Raw genomic sequence first — 24,781 nt, forward strand, 5'->3', positions numbered from 1 at the left:
GAAGAGTTATGAATAGTTATTTTTATTTAACCTCATGCATTTATCTATGTTTCAGTGTTATAATCTTATCAAAGACAGTGATTTTTAAAAATACAACATAGTTGAGAAATTTTCAAGCCAACCAACTGATACTTAATGTTGCATTAGGGAAACAAATTGGAGGTGTGAAAATGTATTTGGGAAAACAATAAAACTGGCCAGAGTGAACATTAAGGTACAAAGCTGTCACTGTCTCAGACACCAACAGCCAAATGCATCTCACACTAATATGTAAATCAACCAAGTTCTTTTTGCTGGGGTTCAGGTTAAACCTCTTAGTGAAAGAATGATCTAACCAAATGTTTTCTTATGGGAAAAAAGTTTCTTTTGTTATTTCTTATCTCCTACAAATAAATAATTCCAGACTGAGAAAACAAAGCTAATGCATTAAAACTTTGTGTATACATGTAAATCAGACCAAACATATTAATTTGAGAATAATTCTGCACAACCTCAAGTGCATTATTGCTATTATGGAATGGAACATATGTCTAAAAATGAGGAAAACAGTTGTGTCTATTTATGGATCAATGCCACATTTGTGACATAGCCAAGTAAAAAAGGTTCCAGTTCTGTCTATGGGCATTTCATAACTCTGTGTAGTGGAAAATTGATATTGAAGTTAAATGCCAAGTTATATTATTCACATAAATGGTTTCTTCTTATGATAGTTCCTTCTGGAGTTTTAGAGTGCTCCTGAAGCTCAGCCTTCTGTTTAGCTTGACTTTCTGTATCATGCCTAGGATCTGGTTCTTGAAACAAGAACTTTTATGCAGTCCATTGCGGGAACTGTGGGGTTTTTTTACACTGTTTAAAGAATGAGTAAAGGATTACAACAGAAGATGGGAGGAAATGTCAGGATGGAGCTATCAGTAAAAATGAGAAATCTCTTACCACATTAAAAATGTTCACATTAAGATAGGATAAATCCATCTTGACCCACAAAATAGGTAAGCATAAAAATAACTATACTATCCGCCAGTGTTTTCAGTTTCATGCATCCAGTTTTAACAGAAACATACTTTATTTTCACTGTATCTGCACCATCTTCAAGTATCATGAAACAGCTTATTTAAATAAGTGTAAATTATACTTACATATTTTGTAGCAATCAAATCAACGTAAAATCCCAGCATTAAGATGAAATGCGTAACTACATAGACACAAAGGTAGCTTGGTAATGTGGGGCTGTAGGGAACTTCCTTTCCAGTAACCTACATTAAAAACAAAACAAAACAAACAAATCAGAGTCTTTATTCAATCACAAATTAACTTTTCTTCCATTTTTGCATTTAGTAGTTAAAATTCACTATTCATCATGTTTTATTGTTATTTTATTTTAAGTAGAAGAGCAGCTGAAACCTTTAATCTGCACAAATGATTTATTTTATAGGGCAGAGTGGGCAACCTGTTGCTATCCAAATGTTGCTGGACTACAATTCCTATCATCTTTGACTATCGGCAATGCTGGGTATGACTGATGGAAACTGGAATTCAGTAACATCTAGAGGGTCATTTTTTCCCATTGTTCTTTAACGGAATGCAATATTTGCACACATAGCTCATTAGGTTCTACTCTCCCTTTCCCTCACTTTTTGGTAACATATTTATTTTCCATATAACAAATATACATTTCAACCTTCTACATTACAAAAAATGTATTTATCCTTCCCCTGGGTGTTGGTCAGTTGGCACCATGCCCAGTTAATGCCCCCTGCATACCTGCCACCACTGGCGAATTTGGTGGCAGGGGTATGATCCAGTCAGCAATAGGCTGGTTCATAGGGGAGATACGGTGCCTGCCTGCAAAGCCACCAGCCCAAGGAGGACAAACCGATTTGAAGATCAGAACCTTGTGTAATCAAGGGCTTAGAAAGAGATTGTACACAAGGGGTTGAAGGAGCTTTTAGTAAGGCTGAAAGGGCTTTGCGCTGTGTTGATGGACTAAACTGTTGGGCTGCTGCTCGAACCAAAGGCAGGGACCTAAAACTGAAGAGCTTCCAGGAGCACAGTTGAAAGTTCCTAGGAGCTGACTAAGGTCTTGCCTTGAGCATGAGGTGGTGCTAATCCTACCTGGGTGCAGTATGCCAGTATGGGAGATCCATTTTTTTTATAACCTCAGTTGGGTTTAAGGAGTGTTCCTGTGTAAGTTTGCTCAGGATCCTGCTTCTATCCCACCAATATGTGGCATGCCTTTAGGTAAGCATGCAGAAGACTGAACCCTTATGAAAACATAATTTACAGAACCAAGAAGTGAAATCCATGCTATACTTACCTCTGGGATGTCCTCCATAAGACCAAGTCTTGGCTTGCCTGGCCCCCATCCTGGGCCCTTGAACAGGACAGAAAGCTTATTGCAGAATCCAGGAGTATTCCAAAATGTTTTCCATATATAAATACAATGATGGAACTGTAATGATAGAATAATCAGTGTGACATTTCTGTGCAGGGGCACTTTCTTCTGTTAATGAGAATACTTGAAGTTTAACATTTCCCACCCTGCTAGAGGCTGACTAAAACTAGCTTAATCTATGTCAATGAACCAAAAACAATCAAATAAAAGCAAAGGAGTAATAGGAAACACACTGAATTCAACCCATGAAATCAAATGTAATATTAAAGCATACAAGCAGGTTAGAGAAACAGATGGACTACCTGAATCTTGAAAAGTTCGAAGCTGTTAATTGGATGTGTTAGGCCATATACAACTTTATCATTTTCTGCAGCAAATGTCCCTGCAGGGAAGGAAAAAAAGCTGAGAATAAAATCACCGCTTGTAAAGCTAATGTTAAGAAAAATAATTAACTGCACTTACCAAAAATCCTGTCCCAAATAATCAGTGTGCCACCATAGTTCTTATCAATGCAGTATGGATTTCTTCCTATTTGGGGAGAAATGTTGCAACCAACTTTGTCAATGCCTTTGAAGAATACATTGTGTTTTATCAATTCTTTTTCTTTAAATAAGCTTCCAGAAATACATTTCCTCATAAATAAATTATAACACGGCCATGATTCTGAGCATTTCTTTAAAACCTCTTGCGTCATTTCCCTTCTAATAACATTTCTCTGGGTTACATACTGCAAGCTGCTTAAGACATTTTTCAAACATGTTTACAAAAATAATAGAAATACATTTGGAGTTACTTTTTGATACATTTTTGAAAAAACTGTTTAAGAGTAGTGTTGCACTGTAAAAAATTATTTAAGCTGTTTTGTAACATTTATGGTGAGCTAAATAAGGGGCAGGATATTTCCTTTATTTTTCTTCAGTCTTTGAAGCAGGAAATGTTTTGGAAAGTAACAAAATGGCTATTCACATACCATTTAATAAAATGGAGTGGTTTTCTGAAATGCCTTTATATATTATTAATCAAATATTAAAAGTTCAAGATACAACTGTGATAGCACAACATCACAAAATATGGTGTTACAATAACACTGACATTGTCACATGTGGTTAGGGCTGAGGAACAGGAGAAGAATTTGAGTACAAGCTTGTTGATATATTTATGGCAGAAGTTAATGGGGCACAAACATCTAAGTAATATCAAGGATAACCCTGACTTCCTGTGTGAGATGTAAAAAAGTGGGGGCGGGAATCTAAAATGTTATAGAACTGCTATTAAAACAGTAATAGAAAAATGCTCATTTACAACTGCTCCTGCTATTCTGTTCCTTCATATAAAACATTTTTAAAAATAATACAAACATGAACACAGAACTAATATTACCTACCATGATGTACTCTGTGATGACTAGGTGTGTTGAGAATAAACTCCAAAGGGCCGAGATTCTTAATAACCTTGGAAAAAAGAATGATCTTGTTAACAAAAAGCGAAACAGTAGACAATGCCACAGGAGAAATTCAGAGCAGAGGGATAATTTGGATGTCAATGGTAATCCTGAACAAAATATTCATAAGAGAAGATGAGAAAGCTACTATGATATGTAAAATTCACTGAGGACAACCTCTATTCACACAAGACAGGGTTTTGTCATATTATTGCAATTTTATCTTACATTTGTATCCCATCCTATTCTCCAGAGAGCAAAGGGCAATGTATGTGTGACCCCAACCATTTTACCCACGCAATGACACTGTAAGGAAGGAGTGGGTATTTTCCCCCCCCCCCAGGCTGTAGGCCACAAACAAACAAAACTTTATTAGCAAAGCCAACAGGCCACAGCTATACAAGAATTAAAAATAGAAATAAGGATAAAAGGGAGAAAAGAACAAGCAAAAGGAGGTCCGTCAGATGAACAAGTCTGTCACTCAGATGGTGGCCCTCAATTTCATAGCTCTTTCGATGTACCTCGCGACCTTCTCTGTTATCTGACTATCCGTATCAGATAAGAGGAAATACAGTGTGATGTCTGGTGAACGGCCGGGGTTGGAGAGAATGAGTGGAGTAATAATCTCATTCCTTAGGTCTTTGTAAAGGGGGCAGGATAGGAAGACGTGGGACACTGTTTCCGTGTTACCATCTCCACATGGGCAGAGTCGTTTTTCAAATGGAGTCTTTTGGTAGCGACCTTCGAGTACGGCAGAAGGGAGAACATCCCATCTAGCCAATGTAAAGGCACGTCTGTATTTTGGGATGGTTAATTTGAACAAATATGAAGCTGGAGAGTCAAAATGAGAAGGGGGAAAGTAGGTATACCATGGGCACAGTTTCTTTAAGATAGTCAGGTTGTTTTGCCGTTCAATGTCTTTCAGGCGCTGGCCTATTAGACTCTTTGCTTTAATGAGGCCCATTGATAGTAGGGACTGTGAATGCAGACCGCATGTAAGAAGTTTTTGATGCACAGTTTTGAACCACTTGCTTTTGTGGGGGTCTTGCATTACTAGAGGCAGTAGACCAGGTGGATTTAGATTAAGACGAAGCCAGTAGTTGAATGTTCTTTGCCAGGTCTGAGTTTCTACAGATGGAAGGCAGGCCTCGAGTCGTAATGCTGCGTTTGGAACACAGGAGGGGACGCCGAATATCTGCCTTAGGAATTTAGACTGAACAGTTTCAAGACTGGAGCAGTGGTTCCCCGTCCAGATTTGTGCCCCATACAGTAACTGCGCCAGAGGTTTTGCTTGAAAAACTTCAAAGGCTGCTGGGATGTATCTGCCCCCCTTCGTATAAAAGAAGCGAGACAGCATCTTAATACTTTGAGCTGCTTTTTCTTTGGCACATTTTTGATGGACATCCCAGGACCCGGTCGACTGGAAAACGATACCCAGATATTTGAAGGCTTTAACCTGTTCAATTGTCTGGTTATCCATCCTCCAGCTGTACTGTCTGTGTTTCCTTGCAAAAACCATAATTTTGGTTTTCTGATAGTTTATTACCAGTTGCTCTCTCCTGCAGTATGCTGAAAATTCACCTATGAGCCTATTTAAGCCTATTCTTGTTCGAGATAGGAGTATCGCATCATCAGCATACAAAAGTACTGATATTGATTTGTCAGCCAGTTTGGGGGCGTGGAAGTCCGGAGATGACAAACAATTAACCATATCATTGATGTAAAAGTTGAATAAAACTGGGGCCAAGATGCAACCTTGCTTGACCCCCTTGCAGACAGGAACTGGTCCTATAAGATGGCCATTTGACGAAGTTCTTACATGCAGCACCGTGTCTTTATATAAACAGCTGATCAGAAATAATAGTCTTTTGTCTATACTTGATGTGCTCAATTTATCCCAGAGTCTTGCACGTGGAATTGAATCGAAAGCAGCCTTTAGATCGATAAAGGCTGCATATAGCACCCCACGGGATTTTTTGGCATATTTGTCAATTAAATAGGCTAGGGTGAAGCAATGGTCTATGGTGGACCTGCCTTGCCTGAAACCCGCTTGCTCTTCCGCTAGAATAGCTTCAGTTTCGAGCCAGCTAGTTAGCTTAATATAAAGATGTTTGGCATATAGTTTGCTGGGTATAGGCAGAAGACTGATTGGTCTATAACTCGCCGGGTCTGGCATAGGTCCTTTTTTATAGATTGGAATAACTATTGCCTCAGTCCAACCATCTGGGAGTAAACCCGTTGAGTCGATCCAAGAAAATAAAGACGCCAGCAGGGGGGCCCACCAGCCAATGTTGGACTTCAGAAGTTCGGCAGGGATGTAGTCATTCCCTGGGGCCTTGTTGTTCTTTAATTGTGCGATTAAGTTCTCAACTTCCTTTACAGTTACTGGTGGCCAATGAGGTAGGTCCTCCAATTGAATACATAATTTGTAGTGTTGGGCTTCCTGGTCATAGAACAAAGATTGAAAATGGCGCAACCACTCCATTGGTTCCACTGTACAGATGGAATTAGTACGCTCCTGGTCCAGTAGACCAGATATGGTTCGCCAAAAGCAAGTAGTATCTTTCTCGTGCGATGCCTTAACCAGACTGTGCCATACGGCTCTTTCAGCTTCCAGTTTCTTTCTCCTTAGTAATTGTTTGTAAGACCTTCTCAGATAAATATAAGCATTAAGTAGGAGGGCAGTCCCTGATTTCCTATATCTCTGGTAGGCTGTTCTCATTTGTCTCCTTGTTTGCCTGCACTCCAGGTCAAACCAGCTAGCTCCGTCCTTTGCCCTCTTTGTAGCGGCGCTATGTATCACTGTTGTTAAATGGGATTTCAATCTTTCCAAAAGTAATTTAAAGCGTTCCATAATCGCATCTACTGAATTGCCTGACACAATAGCGGAGCGAATAAGCTTTAACTCCGCTGACTGAAGAAGGAGGGTTAGATTTTCATTCAGTATTGGGGACCATTTGAGTCTTTTGGGAGCAGGTATACCCAAATTTACAGAAGGTATATATTGTGGCTCGGCAATAGAATAGTCAAAAGGCCGACCTGCAAGCTCTAAAATTAGAGGTAGGTGATCACTCAGAGTATTGTAGCCCACTTGGAACTTCCTTACAAAGCTGTGAGCAAATCTTGAGATTAGAATATAATCTATAACGCTTCCCCCAGCCTTGGAAAAATGGGTATATTCCCCGGGGCGATCCCCCTCTATGTTGCCGTTTAATATCAGCAGTTCCCTCCGTCTGGCAGCCTGCACTAAGCAGAGACCTGAAAAATTACTTCTTCTATCTTTGGACAGTCGTGTTGCACCAATATCCGTCTGTTCTTCAGGGTCCATAAATAGGTTGAAGTGAGTGTATAGACTGTTGTCATCTGTTCCTATACTAGCGTTAAAGTCTCCACACACAATAGTCAGGGCAGACGGGTAAGTAGATTCGAAAGGCTCTAAAAACGCCTCTAGCTCAGCCCAAATAGCCTTGACCGTGGGGTTTTTTTGGCCTGGGGGAATATAGACATTGACCAGCAAAAGAGTAGTTCTCTTGAAGCTAAGTAGAGCGGCTGTTGCTAGAGAATTGCAGCTGGGTAGGGCTGTTAGAGAATGCGCCAGCTCCGTGGAAATGAAGCAAGCTAGGCCACCACTAGATCTGCCGCCCCTTAAAGATGGAGAGGCAGGCAGGTAGTGGCAGTTATACCCATTGAGAAATATAGGGTCATTCTGCCATGTCTCCTGAAAGAAGATGATGTCAAATTGCTTAAGGTAGCACAAAAATTGTTGGTTGTTTTTCTTGGCGTGCCAACCCGCGATATTCCAAGACAGCACTTTTAGGCCCCGGGCCCTTCGGGGAGCTGGATCTATGTCACCACCACGTCCAGCAATTCTTTGGTGTCTAAAAAAACACACCCATTGGCTCTTTTCGAGGATGACTGCTTGGAGAGAGTGTAATGATCCTCTCTTCTTGGTGATTTGGGGCTAGATTTTGGAGTTGGGGGGGAAGCTAATTCATTCGGAGACAATTTAAGATAGGTGTGCCAGGCGCTTTGAGATTTCACACCTTGATTTGGTCTTACTTTATTGTACATCACAGGGGGCTCAGATTGTAATTCCACGTCTACACATTTAAAGGTGCCTCCCACCGTCCTCCTATCCACTAGACATTTGGGAGATATGGGCTGCACATAAGGGTCCTTCATTGTCTCACCTTGGTCATCCTTTTTTTCTAGTCTGCTTCGAAGTAAATCAAGTCTTTTCAGGATCTCAGTTTGAGCTGGAGAATGCAGTGACCAGAATCGCTTTATCAGTGAGAGTTCTTCCTCCAAAACGGAGTCCTCACTATCACACGTGAGAGGCCAGACGCCAGTTGGATGTGGAGCTTCCTTTTTTTCATTTGGCACTGTTTGATGGAGATGATCCTGCTGGAACTTATGCTTTCTATTTTGATGGTTTTGGTGGTTGGTTTTTTCCCTTTTGTGAACTTCCATTCCTATGCCCTTGGGCCCCATCAGAGAGGTTAAAGGTGCTCTATTTTCAAATATTCTTAATAGGACTATTCTTTCTTTTTTGAATAGGTTTTTAGCTCTAAAAATAAAGCTGGCCAGACTATGATCTAAAAAAGTAATCAGTGCTCGTACCGAGCAATCATCTTGATGTAGATACTCTATAGCGGCTATGTCAATTGCTTTTACTACCCCCGGTAAAATGCCACTTATGATGGACAAAAAGTGGTCTATACGGTCCGACCCTGCATAAAATCTAGGCGGTTTAGGGTAATTAGCAAAGACAAGCTTTTGTGGGATTAGGACTAAACTCCATTCTCTTTTGGGACACAACATCTGTCGAGCTTGAGAGGAGTGGTTCCCCTCAATAGCTTGGGTCGCCAGCTCACCTCTGTCTACAGATTCTGTGCTGGCCATAAGAGGACTCTGGGGCGGTATAACTGTAGATGGATTAGTTCCTTTGTCCCAGCTCGGTGTTGGTTCTTCGAAGCTTGGTTTAGATTCTTTTGTGAGTGTGTCTACTTTACGTGTCTCTTTGATGGCACTCGAGTTGGATTTGTTTGTTCCATTTGTAGAAAGGGATGGAAGAAGGTTAAAGAGCTTCTGCCAATATTTTTTACAGGTACGGTGAGTTGTCTTAGGCCGCCTTAGGTTTTTCATATTTTTGCTTTTCTTCATCTTAGGCTCGGCTTTTTTCCTCCGGGGTTTGCTGGGGAGTGGTAGATCCGGGCTGGCTAGGGGATTTGTATTCTGGACTGAAGCGCTCACATGTTGTTTGAAATTATCCACTAGGGTCAGGAGAAGCCCGTTTGTTATCGATAAGAAATTTTTGACGTTAAGGAGATCCGTAGAAATCTGGTATATCTGCTCCTGAAGATAATCACCCCGCATTTCTGTTCCGCTGTCATTGGCTTTCAACCAGTGGGTTGAAAGGTTGCTTCCAGGTTCCAGCGGTGACAAATGAGGATTAGCATCAGGTGTGTTGGCTGTATTAGCCTTTGTAGCATTCTCTGCTATGGCAAGTTCTTGGGCCAAATTTGTTGGATGGTTTGTCTTCTTGTTGTTTGTTTGCAAGTCCTTTAGCTGTGTTGACCAATCCAACACTGTGAGTGGCAAAGGCATAGCTACCTCTAGAATACTCTCATTCTGAGTTCTCTTACTCGAGTCTTTTTGGGGAAAGTAGCTGGTAATTTTACTTTGTCTCCTTCGGCGCTCCATCGGGCTCTGTGGTGAATTAGGCAAGATTCCTTGGTCCTTGTATTTTTTCCTGGTGAGGACCATAGTGGGTATATAGGTATATATGGATATATGGTAGGGGGTGCTTGCTTAACGGCGACTTATCTTTTATTCTAAGCTGGAGTAATCAATAGCAGAAATGCTGATTTGTGGAAGTTGCCTCTAGACCTCTCCAACCTCTTCAACTTGTTAGTTTCTCCAGCAATTTACATCGGGGCTTGTGAGGTATCAATCATTTAAAATGTTGGAAAATATTACTGGTCCTAGGCTTTCATACTATAACTTGTTTCTTTTAAAATTCAACTAGGTCTTTCTCCCTCATTCAGCAGCCTCACGGCGTAACCGGTAAAGTAGCTAGGCAGTATAACAAAAAAACAAAAAACAAAAAACAAAAAACAAAACAAAAGTCCCTTGGAATAATTATCGAGTTAAACTTGCCTTGTGTTTCTTGGAGTTGTAGCTGCTTCAGTTCCTTCCTTTTTGGTTTTTTTTATGGATAAAAAGCTCGGCGTCCTTCCAGAGGAGTAGCTGACTCCCCCGTCTGCTAATTACCAGCTTCGTGAAGATAGGGCGGCTTGCCGAACCTCTTTTGGATAAAAATAGGCCTTTGGCAGTTAATAAAAAAAGATAATAGTTTAAAACTACTAAGCTCAGTTAAAAAAAAAGCTTTAAAAGTGCTAGAAAATACTAATAAATCTATATTATCAACGCGGAGCACAAAATAGAGCTACCACCAACGACGCCATCATCGCTGTAGGCCACACATTCCCTTTAGGGCAACCTCCCAAGGGCCACTTGCCAGTGGTGGCAACAAATGTAAAGTTTGCCTTTGTACAGTAGACTAGTTTCTGTGCACATGCTGAGTAAGAAGCTGCATCTCCCTGGCCCTAGGTCATTTCTTAACCACTGCAAGAGTCTCCACTGCTCTCACATTTTCAGTTTATGTTCAGTGTCAGCCATGCTCACAAACCCAACACACACACAAAAAAACCCCATAGAAACAAAGGACTCCTTTGAAAGCTATCACCTTGATAAAAGGAAATAATAAGAATGTGATAATTTCCATCATGAATGGAACTTTTTATCTCAAAGATATACTTTAATGCAGCAGAAGAGATGTTTTATACATGGTTTTTTATTTTTCTCTAATTTGAAGAGGTGACCAGTAATTTCTAAATGCAATTTGCTGCATCAGTAAAGCAGCTATATAGTACAAACTGAAAGCAGTAAAGACACTTGCTCATTTTTCCAAATGCATCTTAGTTGTGCACATATTATATATGCTGAATAAATAAGCTTATTTAGACAACAGATTAGTATAAAATGACTCCAAAAAGACTGACAATAGAATACAGACTATTAATTTTTATTCTAAACCAAAAAAACAGCACAAGCATTCACATTTGAATTCCACAAAAACTGTCAGGAAATATCTCCAAGCCCCAAAAGGCCACCTAAGAGTAAGAAAAATGTTAATATTTCAGGTTAGCTCAGCTTCCATCATTTGTCCAGCTATAAACAAGGTGACAGCTAGTTAGATTCACTGTACAGTCCCATAAAAGTCTACTCAGAATTAAGTCATATTGAATTCAACCGGGCATACTCTCAGGTAAGTGAGAACAAGATTGAAGCCATTTTAAAATAATAGAGGCATTCCTTGATTCACAGTGGTTTCTCTAAAAGACCACACCTAACCTTCAACCGCTTAGTTTTGGTTTGTTTTTAAAATAAATATTGAAATAGTTTTGTAAAAATATATCATATTTGGGTTCCCAACATGAGGAGTACAATGAACCAAGTTATATGTTTTGGGTAAGCTTAGAAGTGGGCTAGAACTGCCCATTTTGATCTAAGTAGATGTTTTTTAACGATTTTTTTTCATCCCTGCTAACATCACTGCTTGCAATATTAATCCTTTGAAGAGGGTCATATTATGTTCTGGCCCTAATCCAGAGATTTTCATGCATAGCAGTGGGCTGCAGTTCATTGCCAACGAACAAAATTTTGATGCTGTCAGCCCTGACCACCTGCTGGAGGTGGTGGTGGTGGTTGGGAAAGCTGGAATCCATCCCACCCAAACAGGTGACTGATACTGTCAGAACTGAAAATGCTGAACATCTGTTTGGCAGTGCTCTCACACATCCTTGGGTGAAGGATATGCATCCTCTCCCCACAGCAGCACCATCTTGCATTTGCAAGGTAGTCTCCATAACGGACAGATGTGTTCAGAAGTTTCTTCCCATTTACAAGTCACTTGTTGCTGCACTGGGACGATGGTGTGCACTGTGTTCCTCTGGTATCCCCAATCCATAAACAGGGAAAGGAAATGCAATACTTTGACACTCAAATGTTAACAATGAGTTATTTATCAACCTTAAAACTGACAATTGCAAAAGCTACAAAAGTTCTTCATAGTTCGTCAAAAAGATGCATCTTCAGTCATGAATATTCATGTAGTAACTACCAGTATTGCACTACATATACTGTATGTCAAGTCCAAGGCATTTATGTGTATACTTTATTTAAGGAGGAGGAACAGAAAAAGTCATATTTTATAAAAAGACAAATGAAATCAATGTAAAATAAATTTGCTTCTTTGAAATAGCAAAGCTAGCTTTATGGGGATTGAAAACTTTGTGGCATCTTTTGTGGCATGTTTGCTGTCTCAAAGTCATCTCAACACATGAGGAAATCTTTACTGCTTTCTATCTGTAGACTTGAATACTGTTTTTGTTTAAATAATGAAAAACAGTCATGACTTGAAATCTAAGGCAAATGTCACACTTAGTGGCCTAACTCCTCTTGTCACCACTGCAACGTGAATCCTTAGTTCTGCTGTTTTGCAAAATGTACACAGGTCACTTGAATAAAGATCCCGCTTCCTGGATTGTGGAGGAGATGGTTTATCAATGAAGATCCAGAACAAATGGGGCACATCAGTTACAGTGAAGGTGTGAGAACCATGGCAGCACATCTCCTAGTTTCATTTTGATAGAATAATAGAATTGTAGAGTTAGAAGGGACCCTGAGGGTCATCCAGCCCAGCTCCTTGCAATGCAGGAATCTCAACTAGATCATAAGTGACAGATGGTCAAACAACCTCTGCTATAAAAAAACCTCTTGTGGAAGTCTGTTCCACTGTCGAACAGCTCTTACTGTAAGAAAGTTATTCCTGATGTTTAGGTGGAATCTACTTTCTTGTAACTTGAAGCCAATGATTCGGATCCTAGCCTCTGGAGCAGGAGAAAACAAGCTTGCTCCATCCTCCATGTGATAAGTTCTTTAGATATCTGATGCAGGCTGTCACATTTCCTCTCAATCTCTTTACCAGGCTAAAGATACCCAATTCCCTCGTTTCTCATAAGGCTTGGTTTCCAGACCCTTTATCATCTGGGCTGCCCTTCTTTGCAATACGTTGAAGCTTGTCAATATCCTTCTTAAATTGTGGTGCCCAGAACATGGGTCAGATAAGAGGAGTTTATGTTGCACCTCTTATACTACCAACAGTATAACTTTACTGGGCCTGAATAATACACTGATGCTTCAACAGCCCACCAGCATATGGTAAAGAAGACCCGTGCTACTCTTGGCTGCATATTTAAAGTAGCTACGACGCTACCTGTGATGCATATTATTATAAACTTCATAATACATCTAAACTTCATAATACATCTATAGTCTGCAACAATGGAATTGTTCAGGAACTTAACATATAAAAACAAATGAAAATGTCAGGGGGGGTTAGGGCCATGGTCTGCTGTATTTGGTTGAACTGAGCCAACTATTTTGTTCTCCCTTAATATTATAAACTACTACACCAAAGTCAAGGTGATTTAAAAAAAAACCTTTGGAATATGAATCCATATTTGAGACCATCTGGCAAGGAAACATAAAAATAAAAGCATGATTTGCTTTTTCTACTAAAGTTGTTGAGTTAATTCAAGACAACCCACCCATGTATTTATACAGATGGGCATGGTGGCCATATCTGTCATGTGAATTCTCTACAGGGAAGCTGGGGAAAGGCAGAACCCCTAGGATATGCACTCGTCTGCCCGCCTTATAACTTTGAATTTTTCGGCAAACCCTGATTTATTCATCGCCAACTGTTTTCCTATCTGATTAGGCAGTTTTCTACTCCAGTTAGCATGTAATATGGAGGTTTCCAAATTTCCACATTGAGAAGTGAAACAATAATATTTTTGGTTTGGAATTAAAACAAGCTAAAGGAATCAGGCCTGTAGGGATCATAAAGCAATGGGGGGGGGTGAATTTCTGATATAACTGCACTATAGGAATGAAGAAGTGAAAGCCTAGCTTTAATGGACAGTCAGGCTTAGAAACTGTTTATATAATAAATACAAGGGTTTCAAGAAATCTGTTTATAATAAATTATCTTGAAGGCAGAATGTTGTCACTCAATCCCCCCCCCCACATTTCACCAATAATTTTCAGTTAAAGGTTCTACTTCCCATTGGACAAGCTCAAAGCTTTTCTTTAGACAGGTGATACATAACTAGATACGGATTTTAATTGAATAAAAAACAAACCTTTCAACATACTTGGTGGAAAAAGTGTGCAATTATAAAGAAACTGAATTAAACTATTTTAAACTAATCAATGGCTTTTAGAAAGAAATAGGCATGTTTCATTAGCATTTTGGACCTAATTATATAAAGAACACATTCCTTCAGGATTATTTTATTCACAGTTTGTCACGGCCAAATTATTAAACCTGGCAGGGAGATTGTGAGTGGGTGGAGGAGTATTGTGATTGACAGGTCTAGCTTGTAATCATAGGGAAGGATTTTATCAGCATTCTCCAAACCCAGTGCTTTAGGGAATGGAGCAGCTTTGTGAAAGTGAAGCTTTTATATTTAAACTTAAGGAGGCTGCTAGAGTGAGGAGGGGAGAAGGTGCTGAGGGACAGCTCCATTGTGATCAAAAGGTCAAGTTTACAATTCGAGGGAATTATTTCAACTAGAAAGTGAATTCCTTCATTTATTCACACACACCTCAATCAACTATTTACATGCATAGCAGTGAGCTGAAGTTCAATTAACAAAATTTTGATGCTTGAGCAATGACCACAAAAATTAGTTCAGACCACAATTCTAGGCTGTTCCATTAAGTACCAAATTGGGGTCTGAAGCAAATATTATGTAGGTGCACACCTTCTATAAAGCATTATTTATTATAGTCTATATTATTCTTTAAACATAAATGTATTGGTTTTTATTTTGCCCTTGCCTGTGGAAGGCTCTATAATTAAAATTAAATTATATTAAAATGAATATTTCTGAACCAGGAATCTGTTATTCTGCTTTTGATGCATTTATATAAGTTTCCCATGCCAAATCAAAACAACCTTTTGACAACTGATTCAAGAAGCACTAGCCATATGCATGCATGCATGATATTTGGATGTTGCTATGGAAGGCAAGCATGGACCTCCTACACCAAGTATTAGCTAGCAGGTTGCAGAATGTATGTACCTTGCCAAAAACCAGCAGCAGAAACCAAGTTGAAAGGTTCAGTTGAGCCTTATGCAATTCCCTCCTACATCTCCCTCTTTTCAGTTGTTACAAAAGCACTACCATGTTGTCTTTTTCAAATGCCTATCAATAAACACTTTCCCTCAGCCTTTTTAGGGCCTGATTCAGCTCCTGAAGTATTGCATTTCAAAGCCCTTTTCTGTTTATTATATCAGTAATTTTGAGAGGAACAACTATACCATTTATTTTAGAAATTTAGGAGCATCATTTATCTAAGCTAAATATTTTCTTTGGGGGAATTTCATGCAGGGCAGCAACACATGATTTAATGTTGCAATAGAGGTAGCCTTGAGATGACAGAGGCATTTTGTTATGGAAGAACACTTAATTAAATATAATGTAGAATTCACATCTGTCAGACAGCAACATCTGAACAAAATTACATTTAGTTCTGTCACAATAACACCTGGACCCTTTTCTTTATAAAAAGCAGGACTGCTTTATTTGTCCTAACAGCCCATTGTGATTTTGGTATTTTATTATAACTAGCAGACCAGTGTAGTATAACCTTCAGATTTATAATATTTTAAAAGCTGAGGCTATATTATATATAAAAGACCAAGTGTAACTGCACAGCAAGTAAGCCAAACAATATGCACAGGAAACCTGAAAACAGGATGAGAAAGCATTTGTAGAACTATGTATGGCCTCCTCACAGCAATCTGTGAACTACGTAACTGAAAATAACTAAGCACTTTGTAATGTAATAAGCTACAGTTGTAGTAGAGGATAATTATTTATTCTAGGATTAATTTAAATATGGGGTGATGGCTATTCAAAATAGATTGTTGTATGCAGCAGAAAAATAATATGATCAGCACATAAACCTTGCATATTACTAAAACTTGAAACAAAGTTTACCTGAGAAATAGCATGATGACTAATTAGTTATCAACACAGAAGACTAACAAATATGTGCTCAAATGCACACAATGTTCACATGAAACTTTCATGAGCAGCTAACCATTAGGACAATGGAGGCCAACACCAAAATTTGGTCATGATTTTAGATCATTAACAAAATGATCTGATGATCATTGAAAATATTTTCATTGATATGTCTTTCTCAGATATAAAGTCTATCTGTGCTGCAGCAATTAAAATAAAAAGTGTAAAAATACAGTACTAAAATAGTACTTTGTTTTGATATGCTGAAGTTAAAATATTTTAAACTAATTGGGACCAAATGGCCTGTGTGTGTGTGTGTGTGTGTGTGTGTGTGAGAGAGAGAGAGAGAGAGAGAGAGAGGGGAATAAAAAGGAGCATATGTTTCTCTTTAAAGAAATCAGAAAAATACTTCTGTTACACAATAAATCAGCTACTTGTAGATTTCCAAGACACAGTTCCAGACTAAGAGCTTAGGCATTGCTAAAGATCCTAAATTACCTCTGTATGTATCCAGAACTGGTAAAGGAGATTAAACTGGAGATGAACAGCACACACTGAGGGAGGAATAAAGAGAGCCATGGGCAAGTAGAATATCTGAAAATTAAGGAAGACAAGTTAACAAATGTATCTACCAAATTATAATAGACATAATTTTATTCATTTAATAAAAGAATTATGGGAAACTCCACATTCAAGACATGCCTGAGATGACAAAGATAGAAGAAGCCAGCAAAGAGAAAATGTACCCATTGCAATTCCCTTGGTTGCTATTCTGGTTATTAGATACATACCATCATACTCTGAAATATGCTTTCTTGAAACTTAGTATGGATAAAGATGTGCTATAACTAAAATGGTTGCCACGTTTCATTATTTTAAATTGCTTAACTCAATTGTTCCCTTCATTGCTGTTCTGCCATGGAACTGCTAACCAGCCAAAACTCTAAGGGTGAATTCCTAGTGGATTGGAAATGTCCACAATATTTTTCCAGCTATTCATGTGTCTCCACTCAATTAGTGTCATCAGGTAAAAATCTGAAAAGTTCAATGACAGAAAAGTCAGCAGTTGGGTTTGTATCCAATCAAGTCTTATTTCACTGCACTTGTAACAGAAAGAGGTTCTAAGTAAAGAATTTAGGAAGGTATTCTAGTGAGATGCAAAATGCTTAAATCACAGCACATTGCTTTTTTTCCAAAAGCACGAAAAAGGCTGTGGCAATTCTAATTAGTTTCCATTTTGGCATGGCCAAATTTATCTAAAACAAGAACCACTGTCACTTTTCAACTGGATCCGTTTGAACATGGCAGGCTACCCATCACTGGAGACCACAAACATTTGCTATGAAACAGAAGCCAGAGATCTCCTATTAGTTAACTATTATTTTGTAAAATCTTCTAATGTCATTCTTCATTAGTTTGATTGCAAGTCTCACAAACAGTCAACAGTACTGTTACATACTATTTGCTTATATATAGTGACCTCAAAACAGTTAATTCTATTTTTTTATAAATCTAAATGGCAGAATTTTCAAGGTAAGTAGTAAATTATGTTAAATAGTTAAGAGAAATTATGCACCGTGATGTAGGGCAAAGAAATGAAACTCAGGTTGCAATTCTTTGCAGCCTGGGAATTCTATATGGGAATAAACTCATCTGAACTTAGTGGGGAGTTACATCAGAGTGAACACACATAGGATCGGGCTCCATATGTCTTTAAACCTCAGTGAGGATTTAAAACCACAAACCTCAATTTACTGTTTTCTGAGCCATTTTACAGGGGCAACGCCAACATCAGAAGCTCAGAACCAGGTGAGGAGAACAGACGTTTGCGTCCACAATCACTTCACACTTTTTCAAATGCATTCTGCATACTATGACATCACAGCAAAGATCCTTCCACTGCACATGGTCAGTGACAACCATAAATTTTGGCTGGTGATCAAGGCTAGGTTCAAGTCCGGTTTTGTGGCCATGTATTAATACCTTTTTAGTTACATTTTAAAAGAAAAGTTCACTTCCTTAATTTAGGTGACTTACAGTGTGTGAATTGGCAGCACCAAGCACCTGAACAGTGTAGCAACTACAGTCCCTAATCCAGTGCTAAGACTCACTTGCACAGCCCTGACTATTTGTCATGGGCATCCACTCATGCTATTAACACAGAAGCACAACACACTATAAATGTCCCAACCAACCAAAGGAACTTTAGAGCAAAGGAACTTAAGAGCAAAGCCTCCTTCCTACATATAGACATCACTTCCTAGATTGGGGAGAAATATAAGAATTTTGCTTGCCTGTCAAGGTAGTTTTGTGTCATTTTATTTAGAACACACACACAATACATATATAGGCTTTCAATGTCATTTAAAACAATTCTCTTTATATACAAATCAATTAATTCATTGTTAATTCAACATTTATAATTTTAGTTAATAGAAATTTTACAATTGCACTTAAGTATTAAATTCATTTTATTTACTCATGTCAAATATATTAATCGGAGAGCCAGTGTGGTGTAGTGGTTAAGAGCGGTAGTCTCGTAATCTGGGGAACCGGGTTCGCGTCTCCGCTCCTCCACATGCAGCTGCTGGGTGACCTTGGGCCAGTCACACTTCTGTGAAGTCTCTCGGCCCCACTCACCTCACAGAGTGATTGTTGTGGGGGAGGAAGGGAAAGGAGAATGTTAGCCGCTTTGAGACTCCTTAAAGGGAGTGAAAGGCGGGATATCAAATCCAAACTCTTCTTCTTCTTCTTCTAAGATATAGAGAAAGTAGAATCCACATGGAAGTTTAAAGTAAATAAAGCATTTTACTAATTACTTTTTGAAAAAAGCTTAAGTCATAGATTTGATATCCCTAAAGTTGATGACTGACACACATGTTTAGCCATTATTTTATTGCACAACAGTGTAACTTTTATGCAACATACCCAAGATGCATACTTCTGCAGGACGGATTGCCTTAATGCTGTGAATAAATTATAGTCCTCAGAACTGTGATGAGCTTGGTGTCCTGCCCACAATAAATTAATCTCTGAAAAGACAAATAATTCATGTGAGCTCTGGAATAGAGAACAAAGCATTTTGTTCCTATAATCAAGTAACTATCACAATTAATAAAAATTAGCATGTGATACACATATTTCAGAAATTATAATGATGGTGATTAATTAAATTTATATCCCACCCTTCTTCTCAAAGGAGCCAAGAGCAGTAAACAAAGGACATTGTATGGAACTGACCTCCTGAGAAGGTGGTATCTGCAGGGGGTGATCACCTGCAGAGGACAGTGATTGATTGGTAATGTAAGATGTGAGATCATTTTTTCAGTTATCATAGTCGATAGGTGCAAACTCCACGGAGCTGAGGACACCTCCATCCCGCCCACAGATTATGTGGGAACAGAGCTAAGCTGCTCCTGATCTTGAGGGGGTGGGCCTTATAGGGCCTCCCTGCAATGGCAGTGAACCTTTCAGCCTCCTCCCGATGCACATGATGTCACATGTGTGTGTCATAAATGTAATGTCACATGCAAATAATGAGCCCTCCCCCCAATGTTGGGCGGAACTCGATGTCTCTGTCCTGGTCCCATTTTATACATAAAAATCAGCTAATTCCAGAATCCCTTTAGACATTCTCTCAGGATCAAAGGATATCTACACCGAGGAAAATGACTGAGGCTACAATCCTATGCATTGAACACCCATTGAATAAAGCAATATTTACTTTTGAGGAAATGCTCATATAATTGCAATCAAACAATATAATTGCAAAGAAACAATCACCCTGCCCAAGTGCCTTGATAATTCAAATGACCTATGTAGGAACGGCTCACAATTAAGTGGCTCCCACATGATTGAGAGAATATCTAATGGACCCCTCAGTGGGGTTAATATAAGTGAGAAAAGTTACCTATTTAAAGAGCTGAAGTAATACATACAGAAATAAACTGTAAAGCGAGGAAATTGGAAGGGTTTTCAGGACATATTTTAAGAGAAATTGGAAGAGTGTGTGCGCAATTAGATATAATCTTTATCAGTAAAGATAAGCTAAATAAGAGTAAGCGTCTTATTATGTAGTAATGCTTTATGTGTAATATTTCATTCTCTATCGTTCCCTGAACATAATATTGCTGTCTAGGGATATCATGAGAATTTTACACCTTTTGTATAATAATAATAATAATAATAATAATAATAATAATAATAATAATAATTTTATTTATATCCTGCCCATCTGGCTGGGTTTCCTTAGCCACTCTGGGAGGCTTCCAGCAGAATATAAAAATGTAATAAAATGACAAACGTTAAAAACTTCCCAATACAGGGCTGCCTTCAGATGTCTTCTAAAAGTTGTGTAGTTCTTTATCTCCTTGACATCTTATGGGAGGGGATTCCACAGGGAGGGTGCTACCACCAAGAAGGCCCTCTGCCTGGTTCCCTGTGTCTCACAGTGAGGGAACCTTGGAGGTGGACCTTAAGTGTCCAGGCTGAATGATGGGGGTTGTTCATATTGTTTGGTTTATTTCCATTCTTAAGTGTGATGGTGAAAGAGGTCAGAAGCTCTGAGCTGATGATTGGTTGGTTGATCAAGGCCATTCCTATAATTCTACTAAGGAGACAGGGAAACAGGCAGCCACCAATCAGCAGCTATGTGTATGCATACTGATTGTCTCTATGTCCCTTGCCTCACTATCAATAGCCAAAATATGTCAGGACACTGTCTTCTTTAAAATAGTCTAGGTGGCCTGGTTGCTATGAATTTTAGATATGTATGTCTATTTTGAGACAGTTTTGAGAAGGAATTTGGCAAGAAGAACTGAAAAGACCAAGTCTTTCATGGCCATCAGATGTGTAGCCTGAGGCTCTGTGGAGTGTCTTGAACTCATCATAATGTGAAAGTGGGTGGTGGAGTCTAGTAGTTGTCTTCTTAAAGTTAAACAAATCTCAGGTCACCTGTGTTTCAAAGAATGAAGTTTACATAAATCTGCTGATAATGTGAAAGTTGACTGGATGGCAGCCAGATGAACTCTACTTAGTAACAATCGGAAGGTAAACTTTTGTTGAAACGATTAAGCAAGTAACATTTGGCAAAAATTGGGATCTTGTTCACTATATAAGTATATGATTATAAACATCAATGCTGTGGTATCTTCTACTGCCAAAAGTACATTAGGAGTGATGATTAACCCGTTAGATCAAATTTACCAAATCCAATATGTTAATGAATCTTCAGGTCATTCATTCCAAGACACCAGAGAAATTGCAAAATACTTGTAAGTTAGATATTAGCATATGACAGCCAAGAAATTATGACCTGCTAATAATATAGGATGCAACTTAAATTATCCCAGACTGTATCCTGAGCTCCTCAAAATCCTCACATCAGCTATACTGAAAAACTATTATTTAACTGACCCATCAGGAAAATATCCCTAACATGCAACCTGAGAAATCGTTTTTGAGAATTCATCTTCTCTTGAAACACTCAGTATCTTAAACCAATTCCTCAGGGAAATGAGTATCTTAATCCACCCTTCCTAATGAGTGCACTAGGGGACGAGTTATTCATGCAAACTACAATACTGTGCAATAATTTGTATTTGAAATACTTCCTAGGACCATGACAGAAGCTAAATGAGTGAACAAAAAAATCTAAAAAGGGTGGAGGTTAAAGATCTGTCTCCTTAGTTGTTTTAAAAGCATATACTTCCTATCACAAACTGTGTGTAACACAAACCTTGACTCAATGAGATACAGCTGTACAAACACAGTACAGTAACTGGATCTTGCTTCTTTCCCTCAGTCATTGTGAAAAGTTCAAGTAAGAGAATCCATGGTGATTTTTACATTGTACATTCATTTAACTTAAGGTTAAATGGTATTCAAAAAGAATTACTAGAAGTCCATTTTATTACTAGCAAGTATTCAATTAAAGAGTGAGAAACCAGTGAGAACAATGCCGAATCATGTTCTTCGTCTTAAATACATCAAACAGTCAGCTGTGGAAATGAGTGATTTAAAAAACATAGCCCAGAATTCTTGCACAGGTGGGACAGAACTATGTGCACACAGAGCCTCTGATTGCTATTTTTACAGAAAAAGGTTCCTACTGCCTAAGAGGAAACCCATTGATCAATGAGAATAGCCATCAAAACTTCCACTCCTGCACCTTATAAACAGATTTCCACTTTATAAGCAGATACTTATTGTTTGATTATTTGATTAAAATATATACCAAGGTGGACTTGTCTTTTAAAAGCTAATTTTAAAGACCTATTTCTGAGAGAAGAATTTGCAAAAGCAACCAATAAAGGCCAGTATAACTTCCTTGAGTTTAGAAAGTTAACTGTAATACAAGCTCTTATTTTAAGATGAACAGTTTAATTACATTGGGAGCAGATGTGGTTTCATGGAAAATACTAGTACTGTATATTGTTGTCTATACATATATATTAGATCTATTTTCATTTTGAAATATATGCCAAGTGTCGAGTTGTAAATGTAGACAGAAACACTAATTGTTAGCCTATGGACTATAGACCGTGTCCTATTTGAAAAATGAAATTAAAAAAAAAATCCATTGGGCTCTTACTGGCAGGATAACTACTGATGTTAATCAAATATATTGACAATGTGCGCTAAACCAAAGTTTCACTCTGCTCTGTATTTGCAATGTAGAATTCCTTTCTAAAAAGAAAGAGTTAAGATTAAGTAATGAATGAGGAGCAATGATCATGCCTAGAAGAACTGGAACAGTCACACTCACTGCTGGTCAGCCCTGAACACAGGTGGCAGCCTGTTTTATCTATTACTACAAAATATACAGCTGTAGCCAACACATTGTAAAATACAAAAGGTGTCTCTACAAGGATGGAAAGCACACCAGTGTCAATCAACTAACATAACTTATTCTCCCCATGATCAAAAACAAAAATAAAAACGTTGAATCTAGGGAAGGGGAATTTAAGCAAACTAAAAACACACTTTTTTCCCAGCAAGACAAAGGAAGTAGCTACACGGCTGCAAACTACAACATAATTTCATTAACATTTCCATTATACTATTTTCAACTTAAAGTTGTCCACAATTACAAATGTTACACATGGTTAAAGACTCAATTTCAAATACTTTTTTTCCATAATAGTTTTCCTTTAACAAATGAACTAAAATGTCACATGCAGAATCCAGATACACTAGCCGCATAAATCTCTTCTCTTCTCTTCTCTTCTCTTCTCTTCTCTTCTCTCTCTCTCTCTCTCTCTCTCTCTCTCTCCTTAATAATGGTCAGCCAGTCATTGAAAATTAAATTACTGGCATGCACCAGAGCCTAAATAACTTGGAACCAGCATTTTTAAAGGGCTGCCTTCTCCTACAAAAACCTGCCCAAACTCCAAGATCTGCTACTAGAGCACTTCTCTGGGTGTCCCAACTTTCAGAGATGAGAGCGGCACTACGTTTGAAGGAGTCTTTGGCATACTACCCTGAAGAGTCCCCCATTCCATTGCTTGTATTAAAATGTTGCTAAGTATGTCACTTTTGAGATGTAGTATCAGAAATCAACTGATACATTCTTAAATAAAAAGAAACCAAGTAACTTTAAATTTCTTGTTTTTCATTTCTGCTCCTTCAGTATCCATTGTGTTAATATTTTTATCCAGCCCTCAAATCAACTGAAACAAGTAGCCAGAAGTCAACCCCAGAAGGTAACTTGAACCAGAACACACCAAAGTTGTTCCTCCTTTTTTGTTGCAATAAAAGAAAAAAATTTATGGGAGAGCTTGCCAAGAAATCCCACTTGCCAGCTTTTGTGTTAAGGACTGCTAGAGATAAGGCACTTGGTAGGTTCAGGTAGGAGGCTGGCGGTAGTAAAGGATAAGGGTTGAAATCCATTGTGATCCAATGCCAATTGTTGGATGCTCCCCATATCCTCAGTTTAAGGTTTGGAGCTGCACATAAATGTATCATATTGACATAGCTTGCCCTTAAATGCTTTTAACACATCTGCATAATGTTAAAGGAAAAATGTATCAATATATGAACCATTTTAGGGAAAATTGGCAATTTACTGATTTTTCTTTCTCTAATTTGATTTTTCCATTCATTCTCATTCCCATCACTCAAAAATTAAAAACCTTGTGTGGTCTGAAAATGATTCAGTGAGTGAGCTAACTTAGGATCAAATAGAAAAATCAGGCAATATGTTCCCAGGATATACATGCCAAGAACTATAGCAAGCTAGTGCAAAACCTGCCTCAAAGATATGTACATGTGCCAGAAACCCCTGCCTGATCTTCTGCCATACCATCTGAATAGCAAAGCAATCACTCCCACAGAGAAGATCCACAAGCATTCTAGAAATTCAAAACAAAAACCATTGATCTGAGGCAATGTGGGAAGAACTCTCCAAAGCAAAAAGTAGTACAGACCTCGTCCAGGAAAAATAGAGACAGCCAAGCCCTCCAGTAGTAAAATCTCAAGGTATCTTGTACACAGCCTATGTTAAGAGAGTGTAATCCATATTGATTTTGCCCTTCAAGTCTACAACAGCTTTATTTTTTAAGTAATACATATTCATGCTTTTTAAAGTGAAACATGTCCAAAAAGCCACATTATTTCAATAGGATTTTGATTTGTTTGTATTAGTAAGTAAGCATCATATTGAGGCTCGGGGGGTGGGATATTTGTGATGGGTGAGCTTGACTAGATATCACCATAGACAAATTTGGAAACGAAACAAATTCTTTTTTGCACAATTGGAAATAACTCACTTCCTTTTCCTATCCA

General features: G+C 38.4%; 1 protein-coding gene across 1 annotated transcript in view; it reads right to left on the minus strand.

The window, feature by feature from the left end:
* Positions 1 to 24,781, minus strand: part of AGMO (alkylglycerol monooxygenase) — a 121,701-nt gene that overhangs the window by 58,846 nt on the left and 38,074 nt on the right. Inside the window, exons 4-10 of the mRNA XM_083705369.1 lie at positions 18,926 to 19,029; positions 16,496 to 16,591; positions 3,777 to 3,843; positions 2,855 to 2,920; positions 2,695 to 2,774; positions 2,315 to 2,449; positions 1,137 to 1,253 (exon numbers count right to left, since the gene is read on the minus strand). Of these exons, the coding sequence (XP_083561495.1) occupies positions 1,137 to 1,253; positions 2,315 to 2,449; positions 2,695 to 2,774; positions 2,855 to 2,920; positions 3,777 to 3,843; positions 16,496 to 16,591; positions 18,926 to 19,029 (665 nt within the window). The remainder of the gene's footprint in view (positions 1 to 1,136; positions 1,254 to 2,314; positions 2,450 to 2,694; positions 2,775 to 2,854; positions 2,921 to 3,776; positions 3,844 to 16,495; positions 16,592 to 18,925; positions 19,030 to 24,781) is intronic.

This window comes from Podarcis gaigeae, assembly GCF_964106915.1.
Source record: "Podarcis gaigeae genome assembly, chromosome: 12".
NCBI classification, from domain to species: Eukaryota; Metazoa; Chordata; class Lepidosauria; order Squamata; family Lacertidae; genus Podarcis; species Podarcis gaigeae.